This window comes from Takifugu rubripes, chromosome 5 (genome assembly GCF_901000725.2).
Source record: "Takifugu rubripes chromosome 5, fTakRub1.2, whole genome shotgun sequence".
In the NCBI taxonomy this organism is placed as follows: domain Eukaryota; kingdom Metazoa; phylum Chordata; class Actinopteri; order Tetraodontiformes; family Tetraodontidae; genus Takifugu; species Takifugu rubripes.
Window position 1 is genome coordinate 6,219,061 of NC_042289.1, and position 22,283 is coordinate 6,241,343.

A 22,283-nucleotide genomic window follows, 5' to 3' on the forward strand; every position below is an offset into this window, starting at 1 on the left:
ATCACATCAGACTGTGAGTGGAGTTCTCTGCACCTGACTTTCAACATTAACCATGCTCTCTGCAGCTCTGCTGCTGCTGTTGGCAGCTGGATGTGAGTTCTGTGGGCGGAAATGCCTTGTTGATGCCAGAGGTCAGAGGAGAATGGCCAGACTGGTTCGAGCTGATAGAAAGGCAACAGTGACTCAAATAACCACCCGTTACAACCAAGGTAGGCAGAAGAGCATCTCTGAACGCACAGTACGTCGAACTTTGAGGCAGATGGGCTACAGCAGCAGAAGACCACACCGGGTGCCACTCCTTTCAGCTAAGAACAGGAAACTGAGGCTACAATTTGCACAAGCTCATCGAAATTGGACAATAGAAGATTGGAAAAATGTTGCCTGGTCTGATGAGTCTCGATTTCTGCTGCAACATTCGGATGGTAGGGTCAGAATTTGGCGTCTACAACATGAAAGCATGGATCCATCCTGCCTTGTATCAACGGTTCAGGCTGGTGGTGGTGGTGTAATGGTGTGGGGAATATTTTCTTGGCACTCTTTGGGCCCCTTGGTACCAATTGAGCATCGTTGCAACACCACAGCCTACCTGAGTATTGTTGCTGACCATGTCCATCCCTTTATGACCACAATGTACCCAACTTCTGATGGCTACTTTCAGCAGGATAATGCGCCATGTCATAAAGCTGGAATCATCTCAGACTGTTTTTTTGAACATGACAATGAGTTCACTGTACTCAAATGGCCTCCACAGTCACCAGATCTCAATCCAATAGAGCATCTTTGGGATGTGGTGGAACGGGAGATTCACATCATGGATGTGCAGCCGACAAATCTGCGGCAACTGTGTGATGCCATCATGTCAATATGGACCAAACTCTCTGAGGAATGCTTCCAGCACCTTGTTGAATCTATGCCACGAAGAATTGAGGCAGTTCTGAAGGCAAAAGGAGGTCCAACCCGTTACTAGCAAGGTGTACCTAATAAAGTGGCCGGTGAGTGTATATGTTTATGCATTTATTAAACCCATCAGGAAAGAATACATCACATTTCCCCCCTCAAATAATACAATATATTATATTCTGGTAGCTCAATTACATTGCATTGATGGTAAATTATGCATAGTTTTGACTGATTGACCTCAATGTTTTTTGGAGTATCTAAATATTTTAGATGAAATCTTCACACATTGGGGGTCTACCTTCATTCAACATAAATTATTCTTATGGAATAGTTCACTTCAACAACAGTTGATAAATTCTTGTTGATCCAGCATTTTTCTGTCAAGTTATTTTTAACCTGCAATGGTCCAATCTTTGAGCAAAAACAATAACCAGAACTCTATCTTATTTCCAAACAAACTATGTTAAAAAATGGTACAATGACAACTTTATTAATCACCACAGTCCTGAGGATTTCCTGCAAAAATTCAACTGATTTCACAACCTTATTTGCATTATGAATTAAATTCGGAGGAACAGATTTAACCAAAAACGTGTCTGAATTGAGTTGTGCTCCTCTCCTCTCCTCTCCTCTCCTCTCCTCTCTCTCTCTCTCTCTCTCTCTCTCTCTCTCTCTCTCTCTCTCTCTCTCTCTCTCTCTCTCTCTCTCTCTCTCTCTCTCTCTCTCTCTCTCTCTCTCTCTCTCTCTCTCTCTCTCTCTCTCTCTCTCTCTCTCTCTCTCTCTCTCTCTCTCTCTCTCTCTCTCTCTCTCTCTCTCTCTCTACCCAGCCGGCCATCAGCAGGAGGGTCCCCCTACATGAACCTGGTCCTGCTCAAGGTTTCTTTCTGTTAAAGGGGAGTTTTTCCTTGCCACTGTTGCTTGTCTGGGGTCAGGCCCTGGGATTCTGGAAAGCGCCTTGAAACAATTTTGACTGTATAAGACGCTATATAAATAAAGATTGATTTGATTTTGATTTGACAGACGAGCAGGAGCAGATGGTGTTGGCAGGTCTGCAGGCAGAGAGACAGCGCTGATGAGCAAAGAAATGACATCTAAAACTATGACTACGGGAATGAAAACTGAGTTGAGCCGATGACCAAAGATTTCACATCAAACCGGCAGAGAACGTGGAGAAGAGACAGCCTGGATGACAAGAAACACGTGGAGATACAGACAAAACCGTTAGGAGTCTCGAGTGTTTTCCCTCTCCCCCTCCCCTTCTGTGTCTTTCTGTTTCCAGGCTGGACCAGCGGTTTCCTGACTCTCCCCCGTTGGGCGAGCTAGGCACACCTGAGACCAATCTCCAGTCATTATCCACACCTGCCGTTCTCCTCAACTCTGCACTCATCGCTGATTTGTTGATTACCCCCGTGGTACAGCCTGGCTCCTATAACTGTTTTTAAGTTTGTTTCCTCGAACCAGTTTCCAGTCTGGAACTAATCGTTGTCTTTCCTGCGGATCGCCGCTTGGATGCCTGCTCGCACTGCCCAGCCTGCTCCAGTCTGATTGTGTTTGTCTTTCACCTGTACCCTTTGGCTCTGTTCTGAACTTGGACCTCAGTAAACGTGATTTCAACCTCACCCTATCGTGTGTGTCTGCATTTGGGGTCTCGATTCGTGTCCGCACATCGTAACAAAATCAGAGAAAGGAAGGGGACAGAGAGATGCCAGGAAACTCCTGAAGAATATGTGTGTTTTGTCATCCTCCTCTCTGGATACTTTTGGGGGCCCTAAGGTGTCAAACCTGGGACCACTCATTGTTAGTCTGTTGAATTTATTTCAAGATTCCATGAAGAAATATCGAAGGATCTGAGTGCCAAAGTTTCATCTGACATCACTCACCTTCTCTTTCACACTCACATTTGAAGTGTTTTAGATGAAATTTAAAGATAGTTTTGAATGTTACAGTAGATGAACATTTACATGAGAGTTCCAGTGACACTTGTTTCAATTCATTATTATCTTTAAAGGTTACAATGAATTAATTAACGGCAAACCTCCACATGGAGGTTTCCACTCTCCTACTGGCTCTATTTGATCAACAGTGATGCTTCACATGTTTGAATCTATGCAAATTCAGAGTTCTTCTTTGTTCCTGCTATAAAACCATCACATCAGACTGTCAGTGGAGTTCTCTGCACCTGACTTTCAACATTAACCATGTTCTCTGCAGCTCTGCTGCTGCTGTTGGCAGCTGGATGTGAGTCTCTCTGTGGATTTGTCAAAGTCAGCAGTTGATCTGTTTGAGTGTGATTTTATAATCAGCATTTTCTTTGTTGTTTCACAGGTGTGAAGGGTGAACAGTTGACACAGCCAGCCTCTGTGACTGTGCAGCCAGGTCAGAGTCTGACCATCACCTGTCAGGTCTCTTATTCTCTCAGCAGCTACTGGACAAACTGGATCAGACAGCCTGCAGGGAAAGGACTGGAGTGGATTGGACAGGAATATACTGGAACCAGCTACTACGAACATTCCCTGAAGAACAAGTTCAGCATCAGTTCAGACTCTTCCAGCAACACAGTGACTCTAAATGGAGTGAATGTGCAGCCTGAAGACACTGCTGTGTATTACTGTGCCAGAGACACAATAACACAAAGCATCAGTGGAGCTGAACAAAAAACCCTCAGAGCATCAACACAACATCACCAGAGGGAGCGCTGTCACACCAGGAATGAATCATGACAACAACGTTGAGAAAAAATGCTGGAGATTTTTTTCCCAGAATTTAAATGAAATATAAAACCTGTAGAAAATGTTCAAGGGGTAATGGTAGTAAAAAAAGAAATACAAAATGAGAAAACATTTTTGGATTGGTTTTGCACAAATATATAAATATCAATGACCTAAAATATACATGACTCCTTTTTGAACGTCTGATCTCATTATGCAACAAGAGAATTTCAATGTATGACAAATTGTTAAGGATAAGGATAATTCAGCAACAATATATTTGATTCTCTGTCATTTCAATGATCCCAACAGTTAATTTCAGCATTCAGCCAAAATAAAAGGACACACACAGAACACGACTTTGAACAAAGATCAGTGTTTAATATTGTTACTCAAACATTCAGGATCAATTGATGACTCATGGAAAAAAAAAAAATCTTTATTTTTTGATAATGATTAAATATTTGAAGACAGTTTGTTTTATTCTAAAGAAAATACTTAAATATGAGTGACTGTCTGATATCACAAATTCACTGAAAATCTCCAATCTCATGATTCTCCCTTTAGAATTTCTTTTTGTATCCTAAAATTAATTTGCAGGTGGATGAGAACAGCTGAGTGTGAAGTGTGGGGTACCTCACAAATCAGAACTAGGACCACTGGTACATCATTAATTGGACAAAGTTAAAAGTCTCATTGATCATTGGCTCACATCCTCCAAAGAGGAGGAGGCATCACAATCAAATCCAGTTCTTCACTGAGGAGGAGTCGATGCAAAACTCAAATGTGCTCCACGTCTACTTATGTGAGAGCAGAGAGGAGGACAGAGAAGAGGGGACACACAGTTGAAGATGATGGACTGTAGGACAGGACTGCTGCTTCTAACTATCTGCTGGGCAGGTGAAGATCTTCACTCATCCTGATTGTTGACAGACTTTTATTTTCGTCACCATCTGATTAACTTGATGTTTCATCTTCTAAACAGGTGTTGATGCTCAGACTCTGACCCAGTCTGAACCAGTGGTTAAAAGACCTGGAGAATCTCACACACTGACCTGTTCAGCCTCTGGATTCACATTCAGCAGCTATGGGATGGCCTGGGTCAGACAGGCTCCTGGAAAAGGACTGGAGTGGATTGCTTATATCTACAGCAGCACATACTACTCTGAGTCAGTCAAAGGCCGGTTTATCATCTCCAGAGACAACAACAGAGCACAGCTGAATCTGCAGATGAACAGCCTGAAGACTGAAGATTCTGCTGTTTATTATTGTGCTCGATGGTCACAGTGACTGAAGTCAGTTCAGCAGCTGTACAAAAACACACACCTCGTATTTCCTGCTGTGAAATGCAGAACTGCACACTGAATACTGTTTTTATTTTAATAATTTCTGCTTTTTATATCTTTAATTTACCTCCTTACTTTTTTAATAATTTACAAACTATGTATATGTTTATGCATTTATTAAACCCATCAGTAACAAATACATCACATTTCCCCCTCAAATAATTCAATATTCTGGTAGCTCAATTACATTGTATTGATGGTAAATTATGCATAGTTTTGACTGATTGACCTCGAGGTTTTTTGGAGTATCTGAATATTTTAGTTGAAATCTTCCCACATTGGGGGTCTACCTTCATTGAACATAAATTATTCTTATGGAATAGTTCACTTCAACAACAGTTGATAAATTCTTGTTGATCCAGCATTTTTCTGTGAAGTTACTTTTAACCTGCAATGGTCCAATCTTTGACCAAAAACAATAACCAGAACTCTATCTTCTTCCGTAAGATTTCTTTGTGCCTTGCAACAAATATAACAGAGAGGGAGGTCTGCACAAACTCTTTTTGTTCTTGAAACACACCAGGAACGTTTGAAAGCAGCTTGGAGCAGTTTTACACAGTACTGCTCACGACAAAAATGAACACTGTGAGGCGTCATTCCTGTTTCTTCAAAATAAAATATTTACTGCTGTGAAGAGCAGAGCTGCACACTGAATACTGTCTTTATTTTATTTTATTCATTTATGCCTTTTATATCTTTAATTTACCTCCTTACTTTTCAATAATTTCCAAACTATGTAAATGTTTATGCATTTATTAAACCCATCAGTAATGAATACATCACATTTCCCCCTCAAATAATTCAATATTCTGGTAGCTCAGTTACATTGTATTGATGATAAATTATGCATAGTTTTGATTGATGGACCTCGAGGTATTTTGGAGTATCTAAATATTTTAGATGAACTTTTCCCACATTGTGGGTCTTCCTTCATTAAACATCAATTATTCTTATGGAATAGTTCAGTTCAACAACAGTTGATAAATTCCTGTTGATCCAGCATTTTTCTGTCAAGTTACTTTTAACCTGCAATGGTCCAATCTTTGAGCAAAAACAATTAACCTGAAATTTATCTTATTTCCCAACAAACTATGTTAAAAAAAATGGTACAATGACAACTTTATTAATCACCACACTCCTGAGGATTTTCTGCTAAAATTCAACTGATTTCACAACCTTATTTGCATTATGAATTAAATTTGGAGGAACAGATTGAACCAAAAATGTATCTGGATTTAGTTGTTTTCTTTTATGGAATTTGGTGGAAAACAATTACAGGATCAGACTGAACGGGACCACAGTGAATATATCCAACAGGAAAAGAAGCACAGTGAGTCAGGATTTAGGCTGAGAGACGAGCAGGAGCAGATGGTGTTGGCAGGTCTGCAGGCAGAGAGACAGCGCTGATGAGCAAAGAAATGACATCTAAAACTATGACTACGAGAATGAAAACTGAGTTGAGCCGATGACCAAAGATTTCACATCAAACCGGCAGAGAACGTGGAGAAGAGACAGCCTGGATGGCAAGAAACATGTGGACAGTGCCTCCCTGACCAAAAAAAGAAAAAAGAAAGTGTACATAAATAAATTTTAATATTTTCCAATGACATGTGTTAAAAATTTATTTAGAGTAAGACTACACATTGTTGCCATTTTCTTGAGTTAAAAGTGCCGAATTTGAGTTTTACCGATCAAATCCAGGGCAGAAACCCCTGGTGAGGCAGAGGTGAATTGTGCCTCACGTCTGACTGCATGATCCACTACAAACTGGGTTGCATGACGTGTGCCAGTTTTTGTTCCTCAGCATATCGCTAATATGAACTTTACATGCATGTGTGAGAGAAATATTCCTGCTGATCGCACAACAGAGTGCAGAGAAAAGTCAGCAGGTGATGCGTGCAGTACTCTGCCTCAACTCAAGGGGGCGGACGCAAGCTGGCAGGTGCTTTCTCGCTGCAGTGCTGCTTCAACAGAGGCAATCCTGTCCTTAAAGAATTATTATTTTTTTGTGATCATTTTAATAGGCAAACTTTATTAAAATTTATTGAAGAACAGATTTTAAAGTTTAAAAAATAACAGAAATTTTTACTGTTGGTCAAAATTAAATTTGTGCTGCACACATCTCTGCACTTTAATTTGTTCACAGAATATATGAATTTCTTAAAACGCAAGATGGGTGCTCTATCCATAGCTATAAAAGAAAGTTCTTTATAGGACAAATATGTTCCTGTCTATATGTTTGTGTTGGATTGTGAGTGTAATTGAAAGAGGAATGCTGATGGGATATGAAGCATTATCAGTCGTTGTATGCTGTTGGAAAAATGGTGAAATAAGATGCTTTTTTCAGTTCTTACCATCGTAAATCTGACTCTTGAGGAGTCAGTGCCTCACAAGCCATGAACCTCACCGCACATCACTGCTATTTAATAGATATTGAATAACACAATCCTCAATCTACTGACAATGGGAGGACCTGTTTGTGAAGTTGGGCCCATTTGCTCAGGATGAGTTGGTATAGTTATGGTTGGGTAGGGAGCTTTGAAATAAATTATGTCTCTAAATACCAACAAAGATAGGGAAAGGATTGTGCATGTGTGTGTGTGTGTGTGTGTATGTGTGTGTGTGTGTGTGTGTGTGTGTGTGTGCGTGTGTGTGTGTGCGTGTGTGTGAGCAAGAGAGTCAGACGGAGAGAGAGAAAGAAATGAGGACTCTCACCACTGAAGAATAATGGAGATAATGCTGATTTGTGTTTCCACACATTTTGACTGACTTGATCTCATCCAGCTTCCAGACTCACTGGCATTAACCAAAATGATGCCTTGAACAAGTTTTAATGACTCTGTGACAGCAGAGAATGAGGAGGCTGAAGACACAGATGAGGAGCACAAACATCTATAAACCATGAAAACAAACAGCAGAAAAAGATTTTAGAGCATAAAGAAAATTATGAATTGATGAAACAAACAAGTAAAACAAACAATTTATACAGGTTTAAGTTCATTAAACATATAATGGATCACCATGGATACATTTCATGATGACTGATTCTGAGTGTCTCTCTTCAGATTGTCTTGGGGTGTTTATGAAAATGTCCCAGAGAGGGACGTCTATGCAAACTCTCCCTGTCCTATAAAAACAGCAGGAACTTGTGACAGGAGCCTGGAGCAGTTTTACACAGTTCTGCTCAGATCAGAGCACAGAACTGCAGTGTCAGCACATAATGGAGAACACAGTGATCAGAGGTTTACTGATCATTGTCACTGTTCACGGTGAGAACATCAGGGCTGCTGTTACTTCTGTGGACAGGTCCAGAATGGGCTTGACCTGTTTGTTGGGTGTATTTCTATTGTCTTTCAGGTGTTTGGAGTGAAAGACTGGATCAGTCTCAGCCTGAAGTAAAAAGACCTGGAGAGACAGTGAAGATGTCCTGCAGCATTTCAGGGTTTGACATGACCAGATACTATATCCACTGGATACGACAGAGACCAGGGAAAGCTCTGGAGTGGATCGGGTTGATGAACGCAGGTTCAAACTCTGCTAGCTATGGAAGCTCTTTCGAAAGTGGTTACGTGATGACTGAAGACGTGTCCAGCAGCACTCAGTACCTGCAGATCAGCAGCCTGACAGCAGAGGATTCTGCTGTTTTCTTCTGCGCTCGACAACCACAGTGACTCCAGAGAGAGGAACAGCTGCGCAAAAACCTCCACAGACAACAATCATGCCTCCTTCTCAAAAACTGAATTACAATCTTAAAGTTTTTCAAAATATTTCCAGCATTTCGTTTTTCATGAGAAGACTCTAAGTAAAATATTTAAACTATGGAGAACTTTTTAGGGATTTTTTTTCACACAAAGATGAGCTCAGTGAAAAATAAGAAATATATTTTTGAGTGCCCTCTATATAACATATAGAACGATCAATGGTGTGACCTAAAATATTAATCAATTAAATGACTCAAATGTTAATCTCCTTGACTCTTGGAGAACGCTCCATTAATAACATTCTAAACCTATAATTGTCCTTGGTTTTGTCTTTCCCATGTCCCCTGTGTGTCTGCTTTTCCTCTCCGCTGAGTAGAGTGGTGATGGGGCCTTTTTCTGCCACTATATTGGCGCAGCTGTGGCTCATCGTCTCGTCAGCTGCTAGTTACAGGCCGGTCCGTCCTTGTGCTCGGCGCTAGTTTGTTGGAAAACTCCAGTGGTATCTGCTTAGCACTCACTTGCGTGTAGCCTGAAAATTCTTTGTGGTCTTTTCCTCACCTGTGCTCTCTTTCACCTGTCCGCAGCTGTGCTGGCATCACCCGTCCCTGCTCAGCATCCTACCAGACTTGTCCTACGTCAAACAAGAGATCCTCTTTGGATTCTGGAGTCAGCTACTCTTTTGTTCGGCCTCCTGTGCTCAGTAAAGTTGTGAAAGAATCTGTTCCTTTCTCCTGTGTCTGAATTTTGCATTTCAATTCATTTCTGCTTGTCAGTGACCCAACAACAATCTTTTTATTTTACAAGAGAATTTTGCATAAATGTGAAATATCTCCTTGAGAATATATTGGATAATCACTTAATCAATGATCTGATCGAACTGCTTAAACACACGCCCAAAATTTAAAACACAATTGCATTAATTCAGGAAGAATTTAAAATGCAAAGCAGTGTCTAATATTAATATCAAAACATTCCTGGTGAACTGATGATTTAAGGACAAAAGCCTATCTTCATTTTACAATATAAATAAAGTATTTAAAGACAGTTTCTTTACGTCAGTGAAAATCTTTCTGACTCACCGAGTGTCTGGAATCCTGAGAGATCTCCACACCTAAAGTGGGGCAGACACATAAGGTTTTTCTATCTCTGAAGAGATTTATTTTATCCGTTGGAGATAAAGATTGAGGATAAGAAATCAGGTATTTACTGTTTTGTTCATAATGTTTGAAGTGTGCTCCGATAACCTCAACGTAGCAAACCATACATACAGATTCTCGTCCTGCAAGTCAGAAATATCATCTGATCACAAGTGAAAAATGAAGAATGACAAGAAGAAACATGCCAACAACCAGCAAACACAACACACAACTTGGAAGAGGACATACAATAAGAGCCAGGGATGGTGGTCTTGAGAGCCTTTTTAAAAATAAGATAAAAGACTGTGGAGAGAAACCTGGAGACAGCATGAACATGCTTGTTTCTCTTCACACCTACTTCCTTCTTCAGTCAGCTCGCGTCTTGATTTCCAAAATTCTGTTCCACGTCAAAATATGTTGTTTTTGTTCAAAATAACCATTTTAGAGCAACTGTCAGGACACATTTACTCTGAAAAAAACCTCAGACCACTGATTACTGGACCATTGTAAAACCATCAGTGGGACGAAATGACGACATGAACACACATCCTCCAAAGAGGAGGAGACATCACAATCAAATCCAGTTCTTTAGTGAGGAGGAGTCGATGCAAAACTCAGATGTGTTCCACGTCTACTTATGTGAGAGCAGAGAGGAGGACAGAGAAGAGGGGACACACAGTTGAACATGATGGACTGTAGGACAGGACTGCTGCTTCTAACTGTCTGCTGGGCAGGTGAAGATCTTCACTCATCCTGATTGTGGACACACTTTTATTTTTGTCATCAGCTGATTAACTTGATGTTTCATCTTCTAAACAGGTGTTGATGCTCAGACTCTGACCCAGTCTGAACCAGTGGTTAAAAGACCTGGAGAATCTCACACACTGACCTGTTCAGCCTCTGGATTCACATTCAGCAGCTACTGGATGGTCTGGGTCAGACAGGCTCCTGGAAAAGGACTGGAGTGGATCAGTCTTATTTACACTGATGGCAGCAGCCAGTACTACTCTGAGTCAGTCAAAGGCCGGTTTATCATCTCCAGAGACAACAACAGAGCACAGCTGAATCTGCAGATGAACAGCCTGAAGACTGAAGATTCTGCTGTTTATTATTGTGCTCGAGAGTCACAGTGACTGAAGTCAGTTCAGCAGCTGTAACAAAAACACACACTTCTCATATTTACTGCTGTGAAGAGCAGAACTGCGCACTGAACACTCTTTATTTTGTTATTCCTTTCTCTTATATCCTTAATTTACCTCTTAAATTTTTAATAATCTACAATATATTTGATTTATTATTAAATCAGGAAATAACATTACATTTTCAGCAGCTGCACAAAAACACACACTTCTCATATTTACTGCTGTAAAGTCCACACATACTAAATACTTTCTCTATTCTTTTAAAATTGTTTGTGACTTTTAGGTTTGTGAACTTTAATGTTGCCACAATAATTTTGTAAAGACAATAAATTCTATTAATTTGTTATTGTTCAAAGCTGAACTCAAGTTTTCAATTACCAATTGTATCATGAACAATCTTTAAGTGCAGTTGAACCCAGCCTGCTGATGATACATTGTTGTTGATGTACTCGCTCTCTTTCCAGCTGTTTTAAACTTGACAGCAGACATTTTAAAAAAAATCAACAGACTTTATGAATTTTTATTTTCTAAAAATCTTTTTCAAACCATCCCAAAGTAACACTTACAATCTACCAGAATCTCCCAGATCCACCTAAACCTGGTTTGAAAGCTCCTTTCCCTGTTGAGGGTTTTGTCATATTTCTCACTTGTTACCTTTGGAATCCCTCAGGTTTTCATCCTGGGACAACTCATTTTTCATTTGTAAAATCATGAAATAACTTCATCGAGCATTAATTTATTCTTGGCTTAATTGGTGCCACTCCAACCATCATTTTACACTAGAAGTAACTTCAAGACTCTGGCATTCTGGTTCTTGTCATTTCCAAAGTTACATTTTTCAATTCTGACTTTTGACTTCTGCCTTCAGCTCTGACGTGTTTTTGCAATCATTTTAATCTCTCACATTTAAAACAAATGCAGAAAATGTTCACAACTTTTAAAATGTCTTTTTTTCATTTTGTAACTGGTTGTAATACATAGTCACCAGGTGGTGTGTGTGTGTGTGTGTGTGTGTGTGTGTGTGTGTGTGTAGTCATCAAGTGATAAATTTACTGTACACATGTGTGCTTGGATATATACGTATTAACATATGTCAACAATATTTTCACACCAATGAGTGTCGATTGTTGCATGTGAAAAAAATTTGCCTGATGTTTTTGAAAATTAGGTTCTTGTTTTTTTTTAAATTGCGACAAAATCTACTGGAAAGCAATAGTCAGCGCATACAACAGTTCAAGTAAAAGCATGAATATATTGAAATTTGGGGAACTTTATAAAATAGATTATGCTGAAATTTAAAACATTTTGTCACATTTATCTTGAAGTCAAATGAATATCTGAATGTCACTTTTTAGCATATTCATGCAAAAGTTTATCAATTTAGCTTTGGAGTCCAGGGTTCCGGTTCCTGTGCTAGTTGTTTCTTCCTGCAGGGGGCGTGAAGGAGCCAATAATTAACTACAGTGTGCGCTGCAGGCAGACGCACCTGTCAGCAATCTACATTGGCCACCTATTTAAGAACAGAGCGCCTGTCTAGTAGGGTTGGAGAATTATTGTGTTTTCCATGGTAAATCTGATTCCTGTTTCCTCATTACTGGATTATTTAAAAATTCGTTGAAGCAATTCACCCTGGTCGTTTGAGGTCTCCACGCCGCCCTGCTGGAGTGGAGAACGCACAGGACCTGACTCCCGTGTTGGCTCCCTGCTGGAGCTCCCTGTGTGCCTCGGAAGACTGGACAAGTGCCTCCCCTGTGGTTCAGGAGGACTGCCAAGTTGATCTTTTAATAGAGACTTTGTGTTTGGACAATATTCCCACTGCGTTTTGTCTGCTTTCGGGTCCTGGAGAAAAATGAATGTAACACTTGAAGATGTATATAATAATTCAATCCAGATATTAATTGTTCAACCAATGGCTAATGCTGAATCTTAATGCTGGATCTAAATCTAAATGTTAAATCTCAATCTTACTCTAAAGTAAACAGAAAGAAAAAATAAATGTGCATTTTGATTGTATAACACAATTTGACTGTAGGTTTCCACTCTCCTACTGGCTCTATTTGATCAACAGTGATGTTCCACATGTTTGATTCTATGCAAATTCAGAGTTCTTCTTTGTTCCTCAGCTATAAAACCATCACACCAGACTGTCAGTGGAGTTCTCTGCACCTGACTTTCAACATTAACCATGTTCTCTGCAGCTCTGCTGCTGCTGTTGGCAGCTGGATGTGAGACTCTCTCTGTGGATTTGTCAAAGTCAGCAGTTGATCTGTTTGAGTGTGATTTAATAATCAGCATTTTCTTTGTTGTTTCACAGGTGTGAAGTGTGAACAGTTGACACAGCCAGCCTCTGTGACTGTGCAGCCAGGTCAGCGTCTGACCATCACCTGTCAGGTCTCTTATTCTCTCAGCAGCTACTGGACACACTGGATCAGACAGCCTGCAGGGAAAGGACTGGAGTGGATTGGACAGAAATATACTGGAGGCTCCTACTACAAAGCTTCCCTGAAGAACAAGTTCAGCATCAGTTTAGACTCTTCCAGCAGCACAGTGACTCTAAATGGAGTGAATGTGCAGCCTGAAGACACTGCTGTGTATTACTGTGCCAGAGAGACACAATAACACAAACCACCAGTGGAGCTGAACAAAAAACCCTCAGAGCATCAACACAACATCACCAGAGGGGGCGCTGTCACACCAGGAATGAATCATGACAACAACGTTGAGGCAGAATGTTTGAGGAAAAATGCTGGAGAAGATTTTTCCCTCAAAATTTAAATGAAATATAAAACCTGTAGAAAATGTTCAAGGGGTAATGGTAGCAAAAAAAAAAATACAAAATAAGAAAATATTTTTGAATATCTTTTGCACAAATATATAAAGACCAGTGACCTAAAATATATATGATGACTGCTTTTTGAACTTCTGATCTCATTATGCGACAAGTAAATTTCACATGTATGACAAATTGTTTCATAAGAATAATTCAGCAACAATATATTTATTACTCTGTAATTTCAATGATCTCAACAGTTAATTTCAACATTCACCCAAAATAAAAGCACAGACACAACACGATTTTGAACAAAGATCAGTGTTTAATACTGTTACTCAAACATTTATGATCAATTGATGACTCATGGGAAAAAAAGAAATCTTTATTTTTTGATAATGATTAAATATTTGAAGGCACAATTTGTTTTATTCTAAAGAAAATACTTAAATATGAGTGACTGTCTGATATCACAAATTCATTGAAAATCTCTGATCTCATAATTCTCTCTTTTTGTACAGTAAAATTATTTTGCAGCTGGATGAGAACTGCGGAGTGTGAAGTGTGGGGTACCTCACAAATCATGACTAGGACCACTGGTGTATCATTAATTGGACAAAATTAAAAGTGTCATTGATCATACGCTCACATCATCCAAAAAGGAGGAGGCATCACAATCAAATCCAGTTCTATACTGAGGAGGAGTCGATGCAAAACTCAGATGTGTTCCACGTCTACTTATGTGAGAGCAGAGAGGAGGACAGAGAAGAGGAGACACACAGTTGAACATGATGGACTGTAGGACAGGACTGCTGCTTCTAACTATCTGCTGGGCAGGTGAAGATCTTCACTCATCCTGATTGTTGACAGACTTTGATTTTTGTCATCAGCTGATTAACTTGATGTTTCATCTTCTAAACAGGTGTTGATGCTCAGACTCTGACCCAGTCTGGACCAGTGGTTAAAAGACCTGGAGAATCTCACACACTGACCTGTTCAGCCTCTGGATTCACATTCAGTGACTACTGGATGTACTGGGTCAGACAGGCTCCTGGAAAAGGACTGGAGTGGATCAGTGCTATCAAATATGATGGCAGCAGCTCATACTACTCTGAGTCAGTCAAAGGCCGGTTTATCATCTCCAGAGACAACAACAGAGCACAGCTGAATCTGCAGATGAACAGCCTGAAGACTGAAGATTCTGCTGTTTATTATTGTGCTCGAGAGTCACAGTGACTGAAGTCAGTTCAGCAGCTGTACAAAAACACACACCTCATATTTCCTGGTCTGATCACATCTATATTTCATCTTCTTTCAAAATACAAATATTTCCTTTTCAAACAAATGAGAAAATAACATCACTAATTTTTCAAAAATGACTGAATACTTATCGGGGAGCTGATCAAAACCCTCAGAGCATCAAAACAAGATCTCCACAAGAGGCGCCATCACACCAAGATTGCTTTCAACGCCTTCTTCCGTAAGATTTCTTTGTGCCTTGCAACAAATATAACAGAGAGGGAGGTCTGCACAAACTCTTTTTGTTCTTGAAACACACCAGGAACGTTTGAAAGCAGCTTGGAGCAGTTTTACACAGTACTGCTCACGACAAAAATGAACACTGTGAGGCGTCATTCCTGTTTCTTCAAAATAAAATATTTACTGCTGTGAAGAGCAGAGCTGCACACTGAATACTGTCTTTATTTTATTTTATTCATTTATGCCTTTTATATCTTTAATTTACCTCCTTACTTTTCAATAATTTCCAAACTATGTAAATGTTTATGCATTTATTAAACCCATCAGTAATGAATACATCACATTTCCCCCTCAAATAATTCAATATTCTGGTAGCTCAGTTACATTGTATTGATGATAAATTATGCATAGTTTTGATTGATGGACCTCGAGGTATTTTGGAGTATCTAAATATTTTAGATGAACTTTTCCCACATTGTGGGTCTTCCTTCATTAAACATCAATTATTCTTATGGAATAGTTCAGTTCAACAACAGTTGATAAATTCCTGTTGATCCAGCATTTTTCTGTCAAGTTACTTTTAACCTGCAATGGTCCAATCTTTGAGCAAAAACAATTAACCTGAAATTTATCTTATTTCCCAACAAACTATGTTAAAAAAAATGGTACAATGACAACTTTATTAATCACCACACTCCTGAGGATTTTCTGCTAAAATTCAACTGATTTCACAACCTTATTTGCATTATGAATTAAATTTGGAGGAACAGATTGAACTAAAAATGTATCTGGATTTAGTTGTTTTCTTTTATGGAATTTGGTGGAAAACAATTACAGGATCAGACTGAACGGGACCACAGTGAATATATCCAACAGGAAAAGAAGCACAGTGAGTCAGGATTTAGGCTGAGAGACGAGCAGGAGCAGATGGTGTTGGCAGGTCTGCAGGCAGAGAGACAGCGCTGATGAGCAAAGAAATGACATCTAAAACTATGACTACGGGAATGAAAACTGAGTTGAGCCGATGACCAAAGATTTCACATCAAACCGGCAGAGAACGTGGAGAAGAGACAGCCTGGATGACAAGAAACACGTGGAGATACAGACAAAACCGTTAGGAGTCCCGAGTGTTTTCTCTCTCCCCCTCCCCTTCTGTGTCTTTCTGTTTCCAGGCTGGACCAGCGGTTTCCTGACTCTCCCCCTGTTGGGCGAGCTAGGCACAGCTGAGACCAAACTCCAGTCATTATCCACACCTGCCGTTCTCCTCAACTCTGCACTCATCGCTGATTTGTTGATTACCCCCGTGGTACAGCCTGGCTCCTATAACTGTTTGTAAGTTTGTTTCCTCAAATCTGTTTCCAGTCTGGAACTAATCGTTCGTCTTTCCTGCGGATCGCCACTTGGATGCCTGCTCGCACTGCCCAGCCTGCTCCAGTCTGATTGTGTTTGTCTTTCACCTGCACCCTTTGGCTCTGTTCTGAACTTGGACCTCAGTAAACTTGATTTCAACCTCACCCTATCGTGTGTGTCTGCATTTGGGGTCTTGATTCGTGTCCGCACATCGTAACAAAATCAGAGAAAGGAAGGGGACAGAGAGATGCCAGGAAACTCCTGAAGAATATGTGTGTTTTGTCATCCTCCTCTCTGGATACTTTTGGGGGCCCTGTTGAGCGGAGTGCCTTGCGGTGGAGATTCAAACTCTCAGATAACAGAATTATCTTTAGCCTCCTCTAGGCATATTTAATTAATCAGACAGGGAGATGCAATGAGCTGCCGCTCTGTTTCACAACTATACCGGAACAGGTACATAGGTAGTGACGTCATGTCCATGACGCACCGTGAACATTACCCTCTGCAGGACACAATGAGTAAGGACGCACACATATCACATTTAACACCCCCACTCGACCTTTGCTTATTGTGGTACACTCAGTGGTAGAAAATAAACAAAAATATTCTCCCTTTGGTCTTCAGTGCAAAAGTAAATAAAAAAAATATTGGCACATTCTTCTTGCACTTTATGTGCCAAACAAATACTGTGCAAACTTATGGAGTTTTAGCTTTGTGGCTGGTTTTGTCATCAAGTCAGCAACCATGTTGTCAGTGGAACAATACTTTAAACAGATCCTCCCACTATTCACAGTTTCACGAATGAAATGATATTTTATATCAATATGTTTACACCTTTGCCGGTTAACTGGGTTCCTGGCCAGTGCAATTGCTCCTTGGTTGTCATCGAACACCTTGGTTTGAGCATACTGATATTTATCAATTCCCTTGAGTAGTTGTTGTAAGTACATACACTCCTGTATAGCTGAGGCTAAGGCCATATATTCTGCCTCACAGGTAGATAGTGCTACTGTTGGTTGTTTTCTGCTCTTCCATGAAATGAGAGAGCTTTTCTGACTAAGGCTGGCACAGTAACCTGTGGTGCTACGTCGGTCTGTGACATCCGCTGCCCAGTCAGCATCACTATGGACCATTAGACCTAGTGCCTCCGTGTCATCCTTTTTGAAACACAATCCATGGTTTGTTGTACCCTTTAAATACCTGAACACGTGCTTCACAGTGTTCCAGTGCTCTTCACTTGGCTCTGAGAAATGCTGGGAAAGTTTGCTGACCACGAAACTTAAATCTGGTCGAGTGCATGTTGCCAGGTAGATCAAACTTCCCACTGCCTCTCTATACACCCTTGGATTCTCCAATTTCTTAGCACCATCAGTGTATTCAAGTTTAGACTCACATGGGGTCTCTCGAGGCTTACAATCTTGCATTCCAAACTTTGATAGGATCTTGTTGGCATACCTCTCTTGTGTCATTGTGACTTGACCATCTGATTATTTAAAATCTATTCCCAGAAAATTGTTCAGTTTCCCCAGGTCTTTCATTTTAAATCTCTCAGTGAACATCATTTTGACACTTTTCACAACTTCTTCAGTGTTTGCAGCGATAATCAGATCATCAACCCATATGATCAGAATCACTTTTTCATCTTGTTTTTCCCTTGTATACAGACAGTTGTCAGCAGGATTTTGTCCGAAACCATTTTCAGTAAGATATGCATGTAACAGAGTATTCCAGTTCCTGCCTGACTGCTTAAGACCATACAGTGACTTCTGTAATTTGCATACCAGTTTTTCTCCTGATTTGGACTTTTTCTCATAACCTTCAGGCTGTTCCAAATAGACCTCACAATCAATGGGTGCGTGTAGGTATGCGGTTTTCACATCCATTTGATGTAAAACTAAATCTTCCTGCACTGCCTTTTGCAACACAACTCGAACAGTGGTCATGTCAGCTGTCGGCGAGAAAGTTTCCTCATAGTCGATACCTTGTTTTTGGCTATAACCTTTTGCAACAAATCTGGCCTTATACTTGTCAGACCCATCAGTATCACTCTTGAGGGTATACACCCATCTACCCCCCACTGCCTTTTTGCCTGGTGGCAACTGGGTGATTTTGAATGTGTTATTCTCCTCAAGTGACTGAATTTCATCATTCATTGCATTTATCCATTGCTGTGACTTGGCAGACCTTATAGCATCTTGGTAGTTTTGTGGTATGTCACAGACAGCTCTATAACAGGAGTCCACACATGTTACCAGTTTGTCTACTGTATCCTCAGTCTCATAATCTTGCAAGCGCACTGGCTTTCTCCTAGTTCTAGGTGGATTCTTCCTAGTTACATGCTCAGCGCTTGGCAGTTCAACTTCAGAAACATCACCTTGAACACTTTGACTTGATGCATTTCCCATTTTGTCATCATCATTTTCCATAATGTCAAGTACCTTGGGGTACACCTCTCTGTCATGACATTCGATGTGTGGCCCGTGTGTCTGCATTTCTTTGTCATTGTCTGTCTTGTTTGTGAATTTTACCAGCCTGTGCTTTTGAACCTTTTCAGTGTCTTTATAGTACACAAGATAAGATGGGCTATTCTTATCGTAACCAATAAAAAGACCCTGCACACTTCTTGAATCCATTTTCCCTTTCTCTTGTGGGTTGTAGGCAAAACACATAGATCCAAATTTTTGAAGTTTTGACATGCTTGGTTTCGTGCCTGTTAGCATTTCATACGGTGTTTTCTTTGTGCGTCTACTGTAACACCGGTTCCTTATGTAGGCTGCTGTCTGTATAGCATAATTCCATAGCTTGTCTGGTAACTTGCTGTCTAACAGCATACATCTGCCCATCTCATAGAGAGTTCTCCACCCCCTCTCGGCCGTGCCATTTTGGTGAGGCGAGTATGGTGCGGATGTCTCGTGCCTAATGCCATTTTTGGTTAACAGTGCTTTGAATTCCCTATTAGTATACTCTTTGCCATTATCTGACCGTAGACATTTTATTTTCCCATAAGGTGCTGAGTCTGCTAAGAATCTCTCTGTGGCATGTGTAGCATCACTTTTGGATTTCAGGAAGTACACTGTTATAGCACCTGAGTAGTCGTCTGTAAAAGACATAGCATATTTAGATTAGATTAGATTAGATTCAACTTTATTGTTATTGCACATGTACAGGTACAGAGCAACAAAATGCAGTTTAGCATCTAACCAGAAGTGCAAAAGAAGCAGCAAGTGAGGATAATAACTTAATAAATACAGTATGGCGGTTATTTTACAATTGTTTACCGGGTTGTGCTATAAACATATTTTACAGATGGTGTTTACATTAAATGCCTTGGACTATAAGTGCAGGAGCTATTTAGCTATTTACATAAGATAGAGGAGATGTGCAAATTATAAATTACGTGTATACAGATACAGATGATAAAGTGCATGAGTGCGCAGGACAGGTTTAAACAGTAGCTACATTGGTTACTAAGCTAGTGAGTTGTTGTGTAAACTGCTGTAGTGTAGTGAGGTGTGGAGTGTGTAAGGGTCAGCAGGAGTTCAACAGGGACACCGCTCTGGGGAAGAAGCTGTTCCTCAGTCTACTGGTCCGAGTCCTGAGGGTTCTGTAGCGCCTCCCAGAGGGCAGGAGGGAAAATAGTCTGTGGGCGGGGTGGGAGGAGTCCTTGAGTATGCTGCGTGCTCGATGCAGGCAGCGCTTCCTCTGGACATCTCCGATGGCAGGGAGTGTAGTCCTTGTGATGCGTTGGGCAGTTTTCACCACCCTCTGCAAGGCCTTGTGCTCAGCGATAGTGCAGCTTCCATACCAGACTGACACGCAGTTGGTCAGGATGCTTTCTATCGCACAGCGATAGAAGTTCACCAGGACAGCCGAGGATAGCTGGTTCTTCCTCAGTGTCCTCAGGAAGAAGAGGCGCTGGTGAGCCTTCTTGATGATGCTGGAGGTGTTTGTGGTCCAGGACAGGTCCTCTGAGATGTGGGTCCCCAGGAACTTGAAGCTGGAGACACGCTCGACGGCCATCCCGTTGATGTGGATGGGGTCCTGTGTGCCTCCTCTTGCTTTCCTGAAGTCCACGATGAGCTCCTTGGTCTTGCTGGTGTTGAGGACCAAGTTATTGTTAGCGCACCATGTGGTCAGGCGCTCTACCTCCTCTCTGTAGGCTGTGGTCAGGCGCTCTACCTCCTCTCTGTAGGCTGTGACCCTCTTTGCTTGGGGTTCTCATAGGACCCGCTAAATCAGTGTGAACCAGTTGTAAAGGTTCTGTAGCCTTTCTGTCTGGCTCTCTGTTCCTTGTCTGTGAATTTTCCTTTTGTACAAATTTCACAAAGTTGTGCTGGCCTCGTTGCACTGCCTTTTATCTCCATGCCTCTTACCACATCCGGTAATTTTTGCACATCCTCATAATTGCAATGCCCAAGAATTTCATGCCAAGTCTGCATGTCGTGGCACACATTACATTTATCACCATTAACATTCTTTTCAACTGTTGGCAAGTAAAACAGGTTACCACTTTCATGAAAATCAAACCTGTGGTTACTCTTGGTGATCATGTGACTGTCCCCTTTCTTGAAAGTGACTGTAGCTCCACCATTTGTCCCTCTTGCCACTGAGAAGATGTCGTGTGGATAGGTTGGCATATACAGTGCGTCTTTCAGCCAGGCTCTGTGCTGACATCCATCGGTGTCTAGTAGGTAGATCAGCGCCGTCCCTCTGCACTTTGTTCCATCTGCCAGCTCGATTGAATGGGTGTCGGGCTGGAATGAGCTGTCGAAGCTCTGGAACTTGGTGATGTCATTCACAATGTGAGACGTTGCTCCAGCGTCCACCATGATCCCCTTCTTCTTTACGTTGGCTGATGGTCTCTCGCTGCTGGTATGCTTGGCCGTGAAGCACTGGTCCTCGTCGTCGATGTCCCTTTCTTTTTCTTCGGCAACTTTCCTGGCTCCATCTGCTTTTCCCTTTTTCCTGCATAGGGACTCTGCATGTGTGTTGCTCTTGCAGTGACTGCGCCACACTTTTTGGCAGCACTTGCTTCTGATGCGTCCTCTTTGTCCACACTTGTAACACGTCAGAGTGGCATCCCCATCCTTCTTGTGTATTTTGGTGCCTTGTCTGCTTTGCTTTGAGCTAGTCTTCATCACACTGTCAGCAGAACCAGTTGCCCTCATCTTCTCAGACTCCTGATAGACTCGCAGTCTTCTCTTGAAGTCTGTGAATGTCACGTTGTCCTCATTCTGTGTGACATGGACAGCCAATGGCTTGAATGAGTCTGGCAGTCCATTCAGAATAGTCACTACAAGCAGCCCATCACTCATGTTCTCTCCTGCATCACGAAGAGCTGAAATAATATTCTCAGCCCTTATCATGTAATCAGTAACAGTTTCACCTTCTGCCATTTGAATGGTGGTCAGGGATGTGTACAGGTTGAGAATTCTAGGCTTGCTCTTTCCAGAATAGTGCTCCCTCAAAATTTTGAGAGCTTTCCTTCCATCTTCATGTCTAATCAAAGACAGGCTCTTATCATCGAGTGCATTCACTAATTGAGCATAGCAGTCTGCGTTCTTCCCTGGGTCTGCAACTAATGCAGCGTCATCCGTGGGCACTCGCAGTATGGTGTCTTTTAGCTTAAGAATGTGTAGACGGCTAAGGAATCTTGTCTCCCACAGATCATACTTATCTTCAGTTCCGTCGAATATGATCTGCTGGGGCGTTCCTGCTGTGGCCATTTTAACGTTCTCTTTCCAAAGTTCA

At 41.1% G+C, this 22,283-nt stretch overlaps 1 protein-coding gene across 1 annotated transcript in view; it reads left to right on the forward strand.

The window, feature by feature from the left end:
- The window catches only part of LOC101075124 (uncharacterized), a 65,591-nt gene that overhangs the window by 6,723 nt on the left and 36,585 nt on the right, over positions 1–22,283 (forward strand). The window contains exon 2 of the mRNA XM_029836688.1: positions 13,248–13,551. Within this exon, the coding sequence (XP_029692548.1) occupies positions 13,248–13,551 (304 nt within the window). The remainder of the gene's footprint in view (positions 1–13,247; positions 13,552–22,283) is intronic.